The 16963-nt window shown below is 37.8% G+C and overlaps 1 protein-coding gene and 1 long non-coding RNA gene across 2 annotated transcripts; both read right to left on the bottom strand.

The window, feature by feature from the left end:
• Positions 1–283: 283 nt before the first annotated feature.
• On the bottom strand, positions 284–1958 carry LOC121741818. The gene is made up of 2 exons (XR_006037938.1): positions 887–1958; positions 284–498 (listed from the first exon to the last, which is right to left on the bottom strand). It is a non-coding gene; the product is annotated as an uncharacterized LOC121741818 (long non-coding RNA).
• A 3609-nt stretch (positions 1959–5567) lies between these two features.
• LOC121810468 (endoglucanase 13-like) lies at positions 5568–16074 on the bottom strand. Its single transcript, XM_042211233.1, has 5 exons — positions 15877–16074; positions 15323–15736; positions 15137–15223; positions 6217–6366; positions 5568–6158 (listed from the first exon to the last, which is right to left on the bottom strand). The coding sequence occupies exons 1-5, from the start codon at positions 16072–16074 to the stop codon at positions 5568–5570; spliced, it is 1440 nt and encodes a 479-aa protein (XP_042067167.1).
• Positions 16075–16963: the final 889 nt, after the last annotated feature.

The raw sequence follows: 16963 nt of genomic DNA, 5'->3' as shown, positions 1-16963 counted from the left end.
AGCATTTTAGTACTGTAGGCTTGTAGGCAGACTGTAGGATTCGCACCAAAGAAGTCAGCGAAACGCTGAAAAAACACTGAAAAAATAGAGGAACTCAACAAACAGAGTATTTACTTAGAAAAATCTTAATCAAATCCTGTAACAACCTGAACTTTCGTACCTTATTATTATTATTAGCCTAAAGATAAATAATAAGTGATCGTTGTAGTATTCAAAATTTGCCATTTTCATGTATAATAATTGATCTTGGAATTATTAAAAAAAAAATCATTTCTTCGTTCTCGAACGAATATTTCAAGTAAAAAAAAAGTAACACCAAATAAAAATTTATAATGTCCGGCATATCTCCGAAGTCCGCTAAATTACTATTATACAAATTTATCAAATCATTATCTATTACAATTAGAGAAAAGTTCACGCAATCGCTCAACGGTCGTGCTTGCACTCCAAGAATGTCCGGTACATCATCATGGAAGACTATGGATGTTATTTGTTTTCCTACACCAAAGCCACGCCACTTTCAGAAACATTAAACTGGGTTTTTCCTATACCAACTTAAATAAATAAGTAAATAAAGATACAAATAATAAAATTTAATAAAACAAATAAAATATAAAAGAAAGAGAGAGAGCAGATCAAGTGGATCGATTTTTTTAGACACGACATTTAATTAGTGCAGACAAATTATATTCCTTCCTTACTAAGGAGAATAACAAATCATATTCCTTCCTTCCTGACGAAGGCAAATCAAATCATATAACTATACCGTCACTTTCACTTGCCATCTCTTAAAGTATATCTCCCAGGAGATACATCCCCACTTGCCATCTCTTAAGTGTATCTCTTAAGTATACATAAATATATATAAATTATTTTTGCCACTTACCCAAATCACCATCAAATCCTAAATTCTCTGCACACACCAACCCAACGTGGATAGAGCAGTCCGAGGAGGGAGATTTCACACGATTGTAGACGCAAACACTACAACCCAACACTTTACTTTCCTCACCATCATCAAGGTAAACAACAAACCTTTCCTTTCTTGCACATAAGAACACGCATATGCATATCTAAAGAGGAAGTAGGATCTGCTCAAATCAGTAATCAACAATACACAGCAAGTAACACCATGATTCACCATCATGTCTTCTTCTAAGTAGCTAGGAAAAATACTCGCAATTCACCAAACACATACCCATCGAATAGAGAGACTAAAATCCTACAATGGCTAGTGTTGGGTATCGGTGGTGCACATCCGAACTCCACATTAGTATGATATTGTCCGCTTTGGGCAAAAGCCCTCACGGTTTTGCTCTTGGGGTACTCCCCAAAAGGCCTCATACTAATGGAGTTGGGGTAGCCCATTTATATGCTTGCAACTCTTGTTCATTCTCCGATGTGGGATATGGTTTGCTTCACCACAATATTGGATCTAAGTTCTGGAGAATAGGCTTGAGCCTATGGCGGGTGTCTGAGCCGTAGACTCATTCTTGAAGTGTTCTTTATGTGTTGTTTCTCTCTTACCTGTGGTTTCTGACTTAGATCCGAAAGGATTATTATAGTTTTTACTAATCAGGTTTGTGAGTGTGCAGGGTATAGAAGACTCCAAGTGGTAGGTGATTAACTCTCTAGTCTGTAATAGCTAGATCGTCTCTTGTTCTGTAATCAAGCTTTCTTGTAAACTTGCTTGTAATATCAGTCGCTTTGTTGGAGTTTGACTGAGCTCCCTAATGAAGAACAAAGAGGTCTTGGTAAATAGTGAATCCGATCTATGTCTGATCCCTACAGTGGTATCAGAGCCCTGGTTCAGGGGCTGAGCCTGTGTGGCTCGAGGTTCGGTGGGTTGCGCTTGCAAGTTCTCCGATGTCTCTGCGTGAGCTCGACCAAGACTTGTGGTGACCTGGTGACCTGTAACATGGGGGCACAGACATGTGGTCTTGGTCTGGTGGTCTTGGTTTGAGGGGAGGATTGTGGTGAAGCAAACCATATCCCACATCGGAGAATGAACAAGAGTTGCAAGCATATAAATGGGCAACCCCAACTCCATTAGTATGAGACCTTTTGGGGAGTACCCCAAGAGCAAAACCGTGAGGGCTTTTGCCCAAAGCGGACAATATCATACTAATGTGGAGTTCGGGTGTGCACCACCGATACCCAACAGCTAGAACTAGATAGTTAAAGAAACTTATCTTATGTGTACGAATCTGCCGGATTCCAGCGACTGCCTTTCGGCAGCCCGGAGACGACGAGGGCAGCCCCACGCTTATGCCTTTCAATAAATTCAAAATCTTGACAAATCTACAAAGTTAAAACACAAAGCTGGTAGGATATTTGACACTTAGGAAAATAAAGAAAGCAAAACTCACGTTACCTGTCGGAAAGCTACGCACGGCGGGGGAGGGGTCTCGGCTGAGGCGGTGGAGCAGCGATGATGTGATGGCGGTGGAAATCGAGAGAAGGAGGTGGAGGGCCGCGACGGCGAGCCGCCGCGTGTACAACAGCGGCGGCAGCGGCGTGAGCATAGCTGAGAGAGAGAGGGGGAAGAAGAGAGAAAGAGAGAAGAGGAAGAGAGAGGGAGAGAGAAGGAGAGAGAGAGAAGAGGGAGGAGACGTCGGCGGACGGTGGTGCTAAGGATGGCGACGGCGGATCGGCGACGAGAGAGAGGGGGGAGAGTAAGAGGCTGTGCATTTTGTGAAATGAGTGAGAAGATGAATAGTGATTAGGTGAGAGAGAGTAGATGATACGTGTGGTGGAAGGGTGGAGTATAATTTGGGCTCACTTATATTTTTTTGAATTTGGCCTATTATATTAGAGTGATGATCTGGTAGTTTGGGTTCCATTTAATTTTGGTTTTGGACCCTAAATTTAAATAGGAGGAAAAAGGTTGGGCCAACTACTAAATTATTAGTTGGGCTGGGAATAAAATTCACTTGGGCCAGATTAATTTAAATCCTTGGGCCGATGAATAAATTTTATGGTGAGGAATATTAAAATTAATCCCGAAATATTTCGGAGGATGAATAATTTTATCCTAAGTCCGAAATAAATATATTTTCGAGGGGAAATGGTTGCGATAATTTAATTGTGCACTTTTATAATTTTTGGGATTTTAATTCGATATCGTGGAGGAAAATACGAGGAGTCAAAGGTGGAAATATGGGCGTTAGTGGCCGACCGGCATCGCCCCGCAACGCCTCGGGCGGCCGCTAAGGAAATGGAAAGAAAGAGGGAGACGACGTTCTCAAGTCACATAAATAATTAAGTTTAATAAAGAAGTGCTATTAATTAAATTTCCCAATTTAATTAATATGCAAGTTTCTAAAATTTCGATCGGTGAACAAATGATAAAAGAAATAAAGTAGGGGCATGCATAGGCGTATGTGAATTTCTCGAGTCTTATTAGTACGTTGTTTGTTTTCAAAAAGGCTATCTCCGTGAGTTAAGGGTGAAGTCAGGAAAATTCAAGTTAAGGAGTTTTAAGCGAACGAGGTGAGCTTTCTTATACTAAAATACAAATCGTATTTTATGAAAACACGAACACATGTTCGTGATTTTAATGATGTTGTCTTGCCACAAATGTTTTGTTATGATGCCTATCTGTTGGCTACGGCCAAGTGAATTATGAATGATGAAATATGTGAATCGATTCGATTTTTAGTCCGGGTAGGGTGGTGTCCCTACTTGGAACCTCTGGCAGTGAACGGCAGAGAAGGTGACCGTGGAAGGTGGCCACCTTCCAGGCACAAGGATACCTCTGACGTGTTGGGCAGGGAAGGTGACCGTATGAGAACACCATCTCAGCGGCACAATGTGATCAGATATGGCTAAAGTACAGGAAAAGGGGTTGCAACCCAATGTGATATTTTTAGTAAGCTCGGGCCTTTTCAATAACACCCCCGAGTGTTACTGTGATGATGGCTTGACAATATTTTCAAATGTATATGTGTAATTTTCGGCAATGTGTTCACTGAGTACTTTTTGTACTCAGCCCTGCATATATTTCTAAATGTGCAGGTTGAGCAGCGAAGTGGTGGAGGAAGTGCTATTGAGACAAGACATTTAATTCAGTCAGATGTTGACTGTCGGAGGTTCATGTCTTCATACATTGAACCGCATTCATTTGCTTCCATTGTGCATCTTAAAAGACTCAAGTCTATTTTGTTCAAAACTCTGATTTTATTTCAAGCTATTCCCATTTGTTTGGAGCTATGGTCGAGTTGTGTTGTTTTTCCCCTTTCTTCCCCGCTTCTTTAATCCTCCCCTAGTTGCGATCAACCGTGTGTTCTATCCTTAGAAAATGCGGTCGTGACAAATCCAAAAAAAAAAATTAAATCCATAATCATTTCCTTTTTAATAATTAAAATATAGAAACCCTAGATAAGATAAGTTTTTATTTCTATTGATTATCATTATCCTTAATTAACTTAGATTTTTATCTACATAAAAATAAATTAATCTAAATCCACCATATAAGGCTAATATTCAATTTACCATATCTTATATTCCATAATTTTAGAATGGAAAAGTTAGACAAGATAAGACTTTATTTCCTTAAATTATCATTATCTAAATTTATATCTCCCCGTCTAGCCATAAGCGAGACGTTTGTTTTTTACATGAGATTTAAGAAAATGATGTTTAGAAAGTTAAGTGGAGAGATAATAATGTATGAAAGAAAATAAATTAGATGAGTGAACAAAGAATAAAGTAGGTGAAAAATTAAAGTAAAAGAGTAATTGTGTTGTATTTCGCCAAAAAAATAAACGACTGACTTTAGGTAGAATTTGCAGTTAATTTAAGTGCTAAAAAATAGTGCATCAGATATCAGGACGATGTTGACGAAGTATCAGCACGGGAGTATGGTGAGAAGTTATGGCACAGTTTTGTTCAAAATGCCAACACTTATCAGCAACATGTCCGGGCTTTCGACAAAGTTGACAGATGGCTTGCCAGTTGCCACCACCAGATCTATTTTCTCATCCTCTGAAAATTTATTGGTTGCACATTGTAGTGAAATTGCAACGATATTGTTGTAAGTTGTTGTTGACAAGATTACTTCTCATCGTACTAAAAATCTGATATATTTCTTTTGTAACTTAAATACCGATAATCTTCTTCTATAGAGAATGAGAAGGGTGTTTGTTAGTTGTGTTTGTTTATCTTTTTATTAAACCTGTGAAAGAACAAATTGTGATTATTTCTTGGTCAAAGCCATTAAAAAGTTCCTTATTTGGAATAACATGTGGTGGCTTTGTAGAAGTAGTAGTAGATTATGTAAAAAAAGTTCCTCGTTTGGAAGAACATGTGGTGTCTAGGTAGTGGAGTACTAGTTAAGGATTATGTATGAATAGTTTATAAAATTAACTTACATAGAAAAGTTTTTTGTGTAATACTAGTTTTTAATTGTCATGTTGAATCAAATAATTAAGAAAAAATAATCAAACTTTAGTAATTAATTTGACACAAGTTTGATATATTAAGACTTATTCACCAACTTTATAATAGATGTAGTTTGTAAAATTATTGGCAGTTGAGTAAGAAACGATGACATATTCGGCTAGAATCTAAGACGCAAGCCTTGCCAAGACACCAACAAGAGGGGCATTGTTGACGGTTGAAGGCTCAGCTTGCTGATAGTTATCTCTAGAATCGGTGTACTGGTCACCCTGATCGGGCCCGCCGACAATGGCCCCCTCAAGCACATTAGGGTCATCACTATTCTTGCGCATCCACTCGAAACCTTCTTGGCACCCTGGGGTTTGCTTGATTGGTGCAATGGATGCTCCTCTGTGGTGGACCCGTCTCGGGTAGTTTGACCCGTACCCGACCATGTAGCTCATTTTCTTGGGGTTGGATCCCAATATGTAGTCCACCTGAGACCTAGCAAAGCCCAATAGATCGTTAGACCCGACACGGCCCCCAGGGCATTGGATGGTGGTCTTGGTTTTTTCAAGGACGTCGGCGTAGGTTGACATTAGGAATGCGGCACTATTGACATACTGTAGATTGCTCCATGGTAGGAACCACAATAGCCCTCCATTGCTTCTCTTCACATTGCTATTCCCTTTCTGGATGCAATTGCACATGAATTCTTCTGCACCCTTCTTGTATTGTTCCAATTTTTCGCTTTTTGACAGTTTTCCTAGTAATATCTCCTGAAAACATAAATTCAATTTTAGGACACATTTAATTCAATGGATGGATTTGTAGTACCTTTGCAACGAGCACTTGAGCTCCAGCATACTTGTCGTCCCATGAAAACATTCCTCTGGTGCCACCTGAATTCGCGGATTTGATGAACTCAAGGTATTTGTTGTCATTGGTCGCTTGTCTCAACCACACAGCAGCCCACAAAAGTTCGTCCTGTCATCACATATCATTTTCCAGTAATTAATTGCTACCAACATTCTTGCATATATATATATATAGAGGAGCGTTATTCTCCTTTTCACATCTTAGATCCTTTTTCCTTCTTAATATTACGCATTAGATCTAAGGTATCAACGGATCAGATTGATTCTATAAAACTGGTTCCGTGTTGCATTATAGAAGGTGGTTGTATGCATTACAGGGTTATTATTAGACATGCCCACCGGTTCCGGTTCCGGCGGTTAACCGCCGAACCGGAACCGGCGGTTCCGGAACCGGAACCGGAACCGGCGCAATATTCCCGAACCGGAACCGTCGCAATTCGGTTCGCGGTCCGGTTCAGGTTCAAGATATTTCGAACCGGAACCGTCACCGAACCGGCGGTTCGGGACGGTTCGGAACCGGCGGTTAACCGTGGAACCGCCGGTTCCGGCGCTTAAATCGAGGCAGGGGGATGGGGGCCGGTGGTGATCTTCAAAACCGGTCGAAACCGCCGGTTTAGTGGCTTTCGAGGCGGCGCGGAGCACGAGGCGACAATGGAGCAGCTTTTGCAGACGGTTCGTTGACCGAACCGGCGGTTGTATTACGGAAACCGGCGGTTTTGGCCCGGAAACCGGCGGTTCCGCCGGTTCCGGCGGTTTTCCGCCAAAACCGCCGGTTTTGTGAAAATTCAAATTTTTTTTTTTTTTTTTAAATTTCAAATTCGAATTCTTCCATTTTCCCCCTCATTTTTTTCTATAAATACCCCCCTCTATCCTCATTTACATTTACCCCACTCTTGTGTTAATAAGAGTTTCTCTCTTCAATCTCTCAATTCTCTCTCTTTGTCTCCAATTTCTCATTTGTGCTATTGTGCTTCCATTTAATTACGCAATTGCTACTCTTATTACGCATTGTTATACACTTATACAGTTATACTTGTTCCCGTAGTTCTATAAGTTGTCTTTCTTTCTCAATTACTAAAACAAAAAAAAATATATTATTCCATATTTCTACATTTCTACATACCATTCCAATATGTCTTCATCCCGAGAAGGTCGTGTTGATAAGGGAAAGGGAAAGGCCAAGAGGCCATCTCGGAGATCCGTTATTGATGAAATTTCTCAAATGAACATGGATGAGTGGCAGGTTAATATTTATTATCTACTAATTTCATTAATTTTGAATTACATTTCATTATTGTTCATAATTTTATTTTGTATTTACAATACAAATATTATTTTGTAGGCTCGAGAAGAGCAAGATGTGGCACATGCTATTGCTCTCTCTCGCTCTCAATACCAAGGCGATGCTTATGTTGGTACCGGTAGTGGTGCTCCCGGTCGCGGTGCCTATTCCCAACAAAGTCCAACCCCCGTGAATGTTGATGAAGACGATGATGATGATGACGACGACGAGGAGGGGGAGGAGGTAGAAGAGGTTCAAGAAATGCCACCCCCACCACCACCAAGGAGTCGGCGTGGTCGTGGTCGTGGACGTGGACAACCTCCTCAACCTCCTAGACCAGCTGAAAGGTCTTTAACCTCAAACATCTTCGTGAAACATTTCAAGAAGGTACAAGATAGTAACGATCCAAACACTTATAATGTGTATTGCAACTATTGCGAAAACGTATACACATTCCGAAAGGGTGGAGGGTACGGTACATTTACCCGTCACCTGGAGAAAGCGCATCCGGTCGAGTTTGGTATCGCTCCAACCCAAACTCAACTCAACTTTCAACATGGAGTCGGAAGTGGGACGACGGGTTCATCCCAAACATCAGGTATGTGTAGCAATACTCTTTTGAAATATGATCACAAAAATGCTCTTAATGTGATGTCTAGATTTGCCGTTATGAAACATTTTCCATTCAATGCTTTTGATAACGATGCTTTTGAGTCGAGTATGCGGCAAGTATATAATGCCGCTGCAAGAAAATTGAGTCGAACTTCAATGACGCGAGCCGTTGTTCGACAATGCATGGAAAAGAAGGCGCAATTAGGTACGTTTATTATTAACTTAGGGCATAAAGTTTCTATTTGTTCTGATGTGTGGACTGATTGTTTTTGTAAAAATTCGTATATGGGCATCACGGTGCATTTCGTTGATCACAGTTGGACTTTAAACAAACGTTTGATTGCATTTCGGGAATTTCCCGCACCACACACTGCACAAGCAATTGCTCAATTGATCATTCAAGTTTTGAATGAATTTCAATTTATCAATAAAATTTTTTCTATTGGTTTTGACAATGCTAGCGCTAACACTGCTAGCATAGATGATTTAATCAGTGCATGTTCTCCTGTTATTGATGGTAAATATTTCCATGTGCGATGTATTGCCCATATTTTGAATTTGTGTGTTCAAGATGCCATCGATTTGTGCAAAAGTATGTTGATCCTATTAGAACTGCTGTGAAGTTGATTCATAACAAAGCTCCTATTGGTAGAGCTTGGAAGAGATATTGTCATGGTAAGCAATGCAGGTACACCAACTTTCGTTTGGATGTTTCAACTCGGTGGAACTCGACATATGATATGTTGGAGTCGACTTTGAACCACATTGAGTATTTATGTGATTTTTTTAGAAGTTGTCCTCATGTTCCTTCTGATTTGATTTTGACACCCGCTTGTTGGGACCACAGCATGGATTTATTTCGATTATTCCGCGCTTTCAAAAATGCCACTGTTGAGTTATCCGGTGTTTATTATCCTACTTCTGTGCGCGTTTTGGAGCATTGCATGTATGTGGCAATTGGTTTTAAAACTTGTGTGAAAAATACTCAATTCGTTGAGTTGAAGGCTATTTTGTTTTACATGGTTGAAAAATGGTTAAAATATTTTTCACGTATTCCAAATGTGTTTTTGATTGCAAAATGCTTGGATCCAAAGTGGAAGTTGCATGGTGTTTATAAAATTTTAGACATGTACTATGGTTGTTTGCACGCTTTGGATTTTTCTCAACTCCGCGAAATGGGCTTGACAAGAGGAGAATGCTTCGAACTAAGTATTCCGGATGCTGATGAAATCAAACATAGGTTAGATAGTGCACTTCGTTCTCTCTACGCGGAATATGAAATGCGGTATAACACCGCTCACCAGGTACGTGCTCCTCCTAGTCCTTCTACATTTGATTTTGGTGGAGGGGATTTTTCCAATGTCATGATCGATCCCGACGTAGTATCACAATTGCAAGATCTATACGGTACTACAACCAATAGGACTAGAGCGACTAGTGAATTAGATATATATTTGGAATCGCGCTCTATTTTTCAAGATGCAGGTCCTCCTACTCAACAAATTGACGTCCTTAATTGGTGGGGAACACATGACAAAGAGTTTCCGATACTCTCCATCATGGCTAAGGAGATATTCGCCGTTCCCGCTTCCACCGTCGCCGTTGAACAAGCTTTTAGTGTCGGCGGTTGTGTCCTAGACGACAAAAGGAGCAATCTCTCCGCCAAGAACATGGAAGCCACTATGTTACTTGACGATTGGGCAAAGGCGGACATGAGAGCACAAGAGCCGGATTTCGACTTCCGTGTAGAGAGTGATGGTGAAGAATTTTCTTCCGATGGCGATGACGAGGTCAGAAGCGATAGCACTCAACATTAGCAATGAGTCGACGGGGGCGGTGAACGGCGAGCACTGCCGACCAAAAAGGTAAGCAAGGTAAGAGAACTACGTGGGCTTTGATTCCTCAATAAAATTGTGGATACGTAGGCACCTCAACTTAAATTTGAAAAGTTTAACTTCGAAAGTTTAAGTTGAGCTCAAGCCCTTTTCAATTTTTTTTTTCCCCCCTATTTCATAGATCATTCAGGATGCGGCTATGTTGTACTTGAAGATCATTAAAATATATTCCCCATTTGATAAATATCAAATGCGGAATATATTTTAATGATCTTCAAGTACAACTTAGCCGCATCCTGAATGATCTATGAAATCTTACCTTGGAATCAACCTTTTTTTCTTGCAAAATGTTGCCCATTTTCTAAGCAAACACATATCAGCACGCTATATACACATTGCTGCATTTCTAATAGGGGCAATTTGATCTTCCAAAGCAATCAATGCATCTCGAACACACATAGTCAGAACATTATTCAAGCATCTAGCATGGAAAAAATCAGAACAAACTATCTATTAGTACTAATTTTTTCCATGCTAGATGCTTGAATAATATTCTGACTATGTGTGTTCGAGATGCATTGATTGCTTTGGAAGATCAAATTGCCCCTATTAGAAATGCAGCAATGTGTATATAGCGTGTTGATATGTGTTTGCTTAGAAAATGGGCAACATTTTGCAAGAAAAAAGGGTTGATCCCAAGGTAAGAGAACTACGTGGGCTTTGATTCCTCAATAAAATTGTGGATACGTAGGCAACTCAACTTAAATTTGAAAAGTTTAACTTTGAAAGTTTAAGTTGATCTCAAGCCCTTTTCAATTTTTCCTTTTTCCCCCCCCATTTCATTTTTTTTTAAATTTACCTTCCGAGTCCGACGAGGCGACGAGCCGACGCCCGACGACACTTGTAAATTATATTACATTGTTGTATGTTGTTGTATTGTATACTTATGTATTGTAAATTGTAATGTATCGTTGTCCGTTACAACTCAAAATCAATAAAATTTATTTCATTTTCTCCTTATTCGTCTTATTTGTGCTTGAATTATGCATTGTCTTGTTCCGATTTGTTGTATAAAGCCAAATTTCAAGTTTAAAAAAAAAAAAAAAAATAATTGAACCGGCGAAACCGCCGGTTCAAAAACCGGAACCGCCAAAACCGCCGGAAAACCGGCGGTTCCGAACCGGAACCGGAACCGCCCGGTTTTCGAACCGGAACCGGAACCGGAACCGTGAAATAGCCTCACGGTCCGGTTCCGGTTCCGCTTCTGCCAAAACCGGAACCGGCGGTTCCGAACCGGAACCGCCGGTTTTCGAACCGTGGGCATCTCTATTTATTATTGACATTTGACGGAAAAGTAACTGCCACATTTTGGTATCTGCGAATAATGCACCACATGGTCACGAGTAATGCATATAATTGACTATATAATGCACAATATGTGAACTGCAATGCATACGAATAAGATGTACCATGTTATGATGTTTGGACACACGTTTCTTGTTTCCCCTAAGGGTTTAATAAGCTTAGGGGCTAGGGTATAGTACGTAGACAGGTATGTAATCTTCACATGGTAACGAGTAATGGATATAATTGACTATATAATGCACAATTTGTGAACTGCAATGCATACGAACAAGATGTGCTGTGTTATGATGTTTGACACACGTTTCTTGTTTCCCCTAAGGGTTTAATAAGCTTAGGGGCTAGGGTATAGTACGTACGCATTAATAACAAATTATAAAACGATACGAATAATTCACCAAATTGTCACGAGTAATGGATGTTATTAACTATATAATGCACAATATGTGAACTGCAATGCATACGAATAAGATGTACCATGTTATGATGTTTGACACACGTTTCTTGTTTCCCCTAAGGGTTTAATAAGCTTAGGGGCTAGGGTATAGTACGTACGCATTAATAACAAATTATAAAACGATACGAATAATTCACCAAATTGTCACGAGTAATGGATGTTATTAACTATATAATGCACAATATGTGAACTGCAATGCATACGAATAAGATGTACCATGTTATGATGTTTGACACACGTTTCTTGTTTCCCCTAAGGGTTTAATAAGCTTAGGGGCTAGGGTATAGTACGTAGACATTACTAACAAATTGTTGTTATTGGAATATACGTATGTGCATTATTTGGTTTAGGTAGTGCATTATGTAGCTGTTAATTGTCATTATCTCAGTATATTATGCATTATTAGAGGTATTGTGTATATGGGTTAATCAACGGATTGAAGATTACATACGTGCATTTAGTAATGTCTACGTACTATACCCTAGCCCCTAAGCTTATTAAACCCTTAGGGGAAACAAAAAACGTGTGTCAAACATCATAACATGGTACATCTTATTCGTATGCATTGCAGTTCACATATTGTGCATTATATAGTTAATAACATCCATTACTCGTGACAATTTGGTGAATTATTCGTATCGTTTTATAATTTGTTATTAATGCGTACGTACTATACCCTAGCCCGTAAGCTTATTAAACCCTTAGGGGAAACAAGAAACGTGTGTCAAACATCATAACACAGCACATCTTGTTCGTATGCATTGCAGTTCACAAATTGTGCATTATATAGTCAAATATATCCATTACTCGTTACCATGTGAAGATTACATACATGTCTACGTACTATACCCTAGCCCCTAATCTTATTAAACCCTTAGGGGAAACAAGAAACGTGTGTCAAACATCATAACACAACACATCTTGTTCGTATGCATTGCAGTTCACATATTGTGCATTATATAGGCAATTATATGCATTACTCGTGACCATGTGGTGCATTATTCGTAGCGGTTTCCAGCCATTATTAGATTACTATTGTACCCTCATAATGCACAAAATAGGACAAATAATGCAACACGGGATTAATTACCCAATGTTGATCTTGACCGTCCATTTCTCTAATCTAATGGCTGATATTAAGAAGGAAAAAGGAGGAAATATAGGAAAAGGAAATGAATACATCCATATATATATATATATATATATATATAGGGATGTATACATTTCCTTTTTGTATTTTGTGTTCTTTGTTCTTTTTAATCTCAGTCCCACGATTTTGTCATCCGACGGTGAGATTGGTGCCACATGTCATTTAATAATGCAGATTTTCAGTTGAATAATGCACACCAACTAATAATGCACCATTATAGTGTAATAATGCAGATTTTCAGTTGAATAATGCACACCGACTAATAATGCACCATTATAGTGTAATAATGCAGATCATCTGGACCGTTGATGAATGAGATCTAACGGACCATATTAAGAAGAATAAAGGATCTAAGGGATGAATAGGAGAATAACTCTCATCTATATATATATATGGGTGCATTATAATGATAACCCCAATTTGTGTGATAACCCTATAACTAAATCTGGACCACACATTTTCTAATCACGTGGTTCAGATTCAAACTTAGCTTTCCTTCATAAAAAAGGCACAGAGGGTAAATATGTCATTTCGCTCATTTAATTTCTGAATTTCGCTCATGATAAAATGATAACATGATAAAATGAACACCTACTTTGATTCGGATTTAATTGATTTATGTTTTAGTATCTGGTTTGTAAGGTGTTGAGCTGCGACTACTCGTGTTTTAATTTCTGATGATTATTCATGAAAACATATGTATGAGGTTCAGTTACACGTATGTATGTATGTATGTATATGGCGTCCGAGTCTTTTATATTGATGCGGATTGGTTGTGGACTCGATTCAACATGGATAGAGTAAATTGAATTGTGTTTTGACAGTCTGCATAATCGCGTGGATGCATAATAAATTCTTGTCAGTTATCATTTTATCATTTTATAGGTCAACATTATCATTTTATCATTTTATCAGTCAAAGGTATCATTTAATCAACTCAGAGTATCATTCTATCATGCAAAACTATCATTCTATGCAATAAACCTAACATATATCATTTTATCATTTTATCAGTCAAAAGTATCATTTTAGCAACTCAGTCAAAAGTATCATTTTATCAACTCAGAGTATCATTCTATGCAATAAACCTAACATATATCATTCTATGCGATAAACCTAACATATATCATTTTATCATTTTATCAGTCAAAAGTATCATTTTATCAACTCAGAGTATCATTCTATCCGGCAAAACTATCATTCTATGCAATAAACCTAACATATATCATTTTATCAGTCAAAAGTATCATTTTATCAACTCAGAGTATCATTCTATGCAATAAACCTAACATATATCATTCTATGCGATAAAATGATAGATTCCGGCAAAACTATCATTCTATGCAATAAACCTAACATATATCATTTTATCATTTTATCAGTCAAAAGTATCATTTTATCAACTCAGAGTATCATTCTATCCGACAAAACTATCATTCTATGCAATAAACCTAACATATATCATTTTATCATTTTATCAGTCAAAAGTATATCATTTTATCATTTTATCAGTCAAAAGTATCATTTTATCAACTCAGAGTATCATTCTATGCAATAAACCTAACATATATCATTCTATGCAATAAAATGATAGATTCCGGCAAAACTATCATTCTATGCAATAAACCTAACATATATCATTTTATCATTTTATTAGTCAAAAGTATCATTTTATCAACTCAGAGTATCATTCTATCCGACAAACTATCATTCTATGCAATAAACCTAACATATATCATTTTATCATTTTATCAACTCAGAGTATCATTCTATCTGACAAAACTATCGTTCTATACAATAAACCTAACATATATCATTTTATCAGTCAAAAGTATCATTTTATCAACTCAGAGTATCATTCTATCCGGCAAAACTATCATTGTATGCAGTAAACCTAACATATATAAGCCAAAAGTATCATTTTATCAACTCAGATTATCATTCTATCCGGCAAACTATCATTGTATGCAGTAAACCTAATATTTGGCGAAATTTAGAAATTAAATTAGGGAAATGACATATTTACCCCGCGCTTTTTTTTATGAAGTAAATCTAAGTTTGAATCTCAACCACAAGATTAGAAAATATGCGTGGTTCAGATTTGGTTATAGGGTTATTACGTGATTTAGAGGTTATCATATGATCACAACTCTATATATATATATATATGTATCCACATACCTCGTAGCCACTGCTTGAATAAAATTGTCCAGCTACAGGAATGCTATTTTGGTATACGCTAGTGCGTTTCGTCGCAAAATCAAATAACTGTTCATCATATATAGTATACAAATCAGCATGCATCGCTAATTCAATCAATAAACAAAAAATGGAAAAAAAAATGAGGATATTATGAATTAATCATACCTGCTTTGCATGGTTGATGAGCCGAGACGAATAACGTCTATCGGAACTGCGGAAAGCGATACCCGCAGCAGCGAAAGCGGCAGCGGTCTCACCAGCGAGGTCGGATCCGGGGTGCTGGTCATCAATCTTGTAAGCAGTTCTGGGCGTGGTCATATCTTCGGGCCTCATCCAACAGGAGTGGTCGGAGTCGCCATCTCCGACCTCTCCATATAGAATATTGGGCTTTGGATGGGCCTTGAGCAGATAATCAGTGCCCCATTTGATAGCCTCCAGAGCATTCGAAAGCTCCTGGCGGGCCTCAAAATACGGCCCAAATTCCACTACGCTCCATGCCAGCATTGTCACCGTGTATGCCATTGGCAACCCGAATTTCACGTTGTCTCCAGCGTCGTAGTATCCTCCCACAAGATTCATCTGCATTGGACAAATATGTACTCCATAGTAATCTTTTTTATTTATGATTTTGGAATATATACAGTCCATACATAAAATTTTAATTAATAATTTAAGTTTAAATATGAGTATAAATAATTTAATTAATTTGGACATATTACACCAGCGTCGTTGCCATCATTAAGGGCGGAATCTCCTCTCCACTTGATTCTCTGGTTAGAAGGCAGGTTGCCTGACCTTTGTGCTTCAAAGAAGAGCAATGATTTAGTTAGGGCAGCTCCATAATCCAATGAAACCGAGTTTTGAATTTGAACTACAAATGAAAACCCAAAGGCTAAAAATAAGTACAACTTAGACATAGTTGCAATTTTAGACCAGATTAATTAAATATGCAAGTCAAAATGTGTAAGATTGGAGGGGATGTTACCACCTTTTATACTAGTAGCCAGATTGACATACATTAATAGTTGAGATTGAATGTTATTTCCTAGTGATGAAGCAGGTGCATCTCCCGTTAATGTTCTGGTCTAGTATGTACCATTTTAATTGGGTAAAACATGAGAGATAAGTTACTTATGAAGCGATTCACATTAATTTATTTTTCTTCCAATAGTTAGCCGGCTTTAGCTGACCATTTTTAGACCGGAACATTTAAAGGCATTTATAAAGAGTGAACTGCAAAAATATTTCTAGAAAATATAGGATATATATTTATGGTACTTTGTACAAATATATTAATTTCGCATTTTCTTTACCTTTTTACATTAACAGATATTTTAGTACATCTAAATTATTTTCTCCCTTTTCTAATTTAGTTTTCCAATTTATTTCTGATTTCTATTAGCCTCTTTATCTTTTCTCTATTTTTTTCTTTCTCATTTATTTCATTAATCTCTTTTAACCGTCCACAAAAAATAGTCTCATTCGTGGACGGTACGTACATGTTTTAATGAGAATTGGCAAAACAAGAGAGAGGGGGAGAAATAGTCGATAAAGTAGAGAGATATGGAGATAAAGTGAGAAAAGTATGAGAAAGAAACTTTCTATTTTTAGAAATAGGACTATTTTTTGTGGACATCCAAAAATGGTAAAGTGAGACTATTTTTCCTGTACAGATGGAGTATTAACTATACTTTAAAATATTTAATATTTTAAAACATTGAATGAAAAGTAGTATAAATGAAAAATTAATTTTAATATTATATCATATTTTTTTAAACTAGAAATAATAATTTGAATAAATTACCA

Source organism: Salvia splendens, chromosome 7 (genome assembly GCF_004379255.2).
Source record: "Salvia splendens isolate huo1 chromosome 7, SspV2, whole genome shotgun sequence".
In the NCBI taxonomy this organism is placed as follows: domain Eukaryota; kingdom Viridiplantae; phylum Streptophyta; class Magnoliopsida; order Lamiales; family Lamiaceae; genus Salvia; species Salvia splendens.
This window is presented reverse-complemented; position numbering and strand designations above follow the sequence as displayed.

Excerpts from the sequence above, each read along its gene's own strand:
- LOC121810468 (XM_042211233.1), bottom strand. The coding sequence starts at position 16,074 with ATGTCTAAGTTGTACTTATTTTTAGCCTTTGGGTTTTCATTTGTAGTT. Across the intron at positions 15,224-15,322 it reads TCATCAACCATGCAAAGCAG|TTATTTGATTTTGCGACGAA; the intron begins GTATGATTAATT and ends TATGATGAACAG. Across the intron at positions 6,159-6,216 it reads CTCAAGTGCTCGTTGCAAAG|GAGATATTACTAGGAAAACT; the intron begins GTACTACAAATC and ends TTATGTTTTCAG.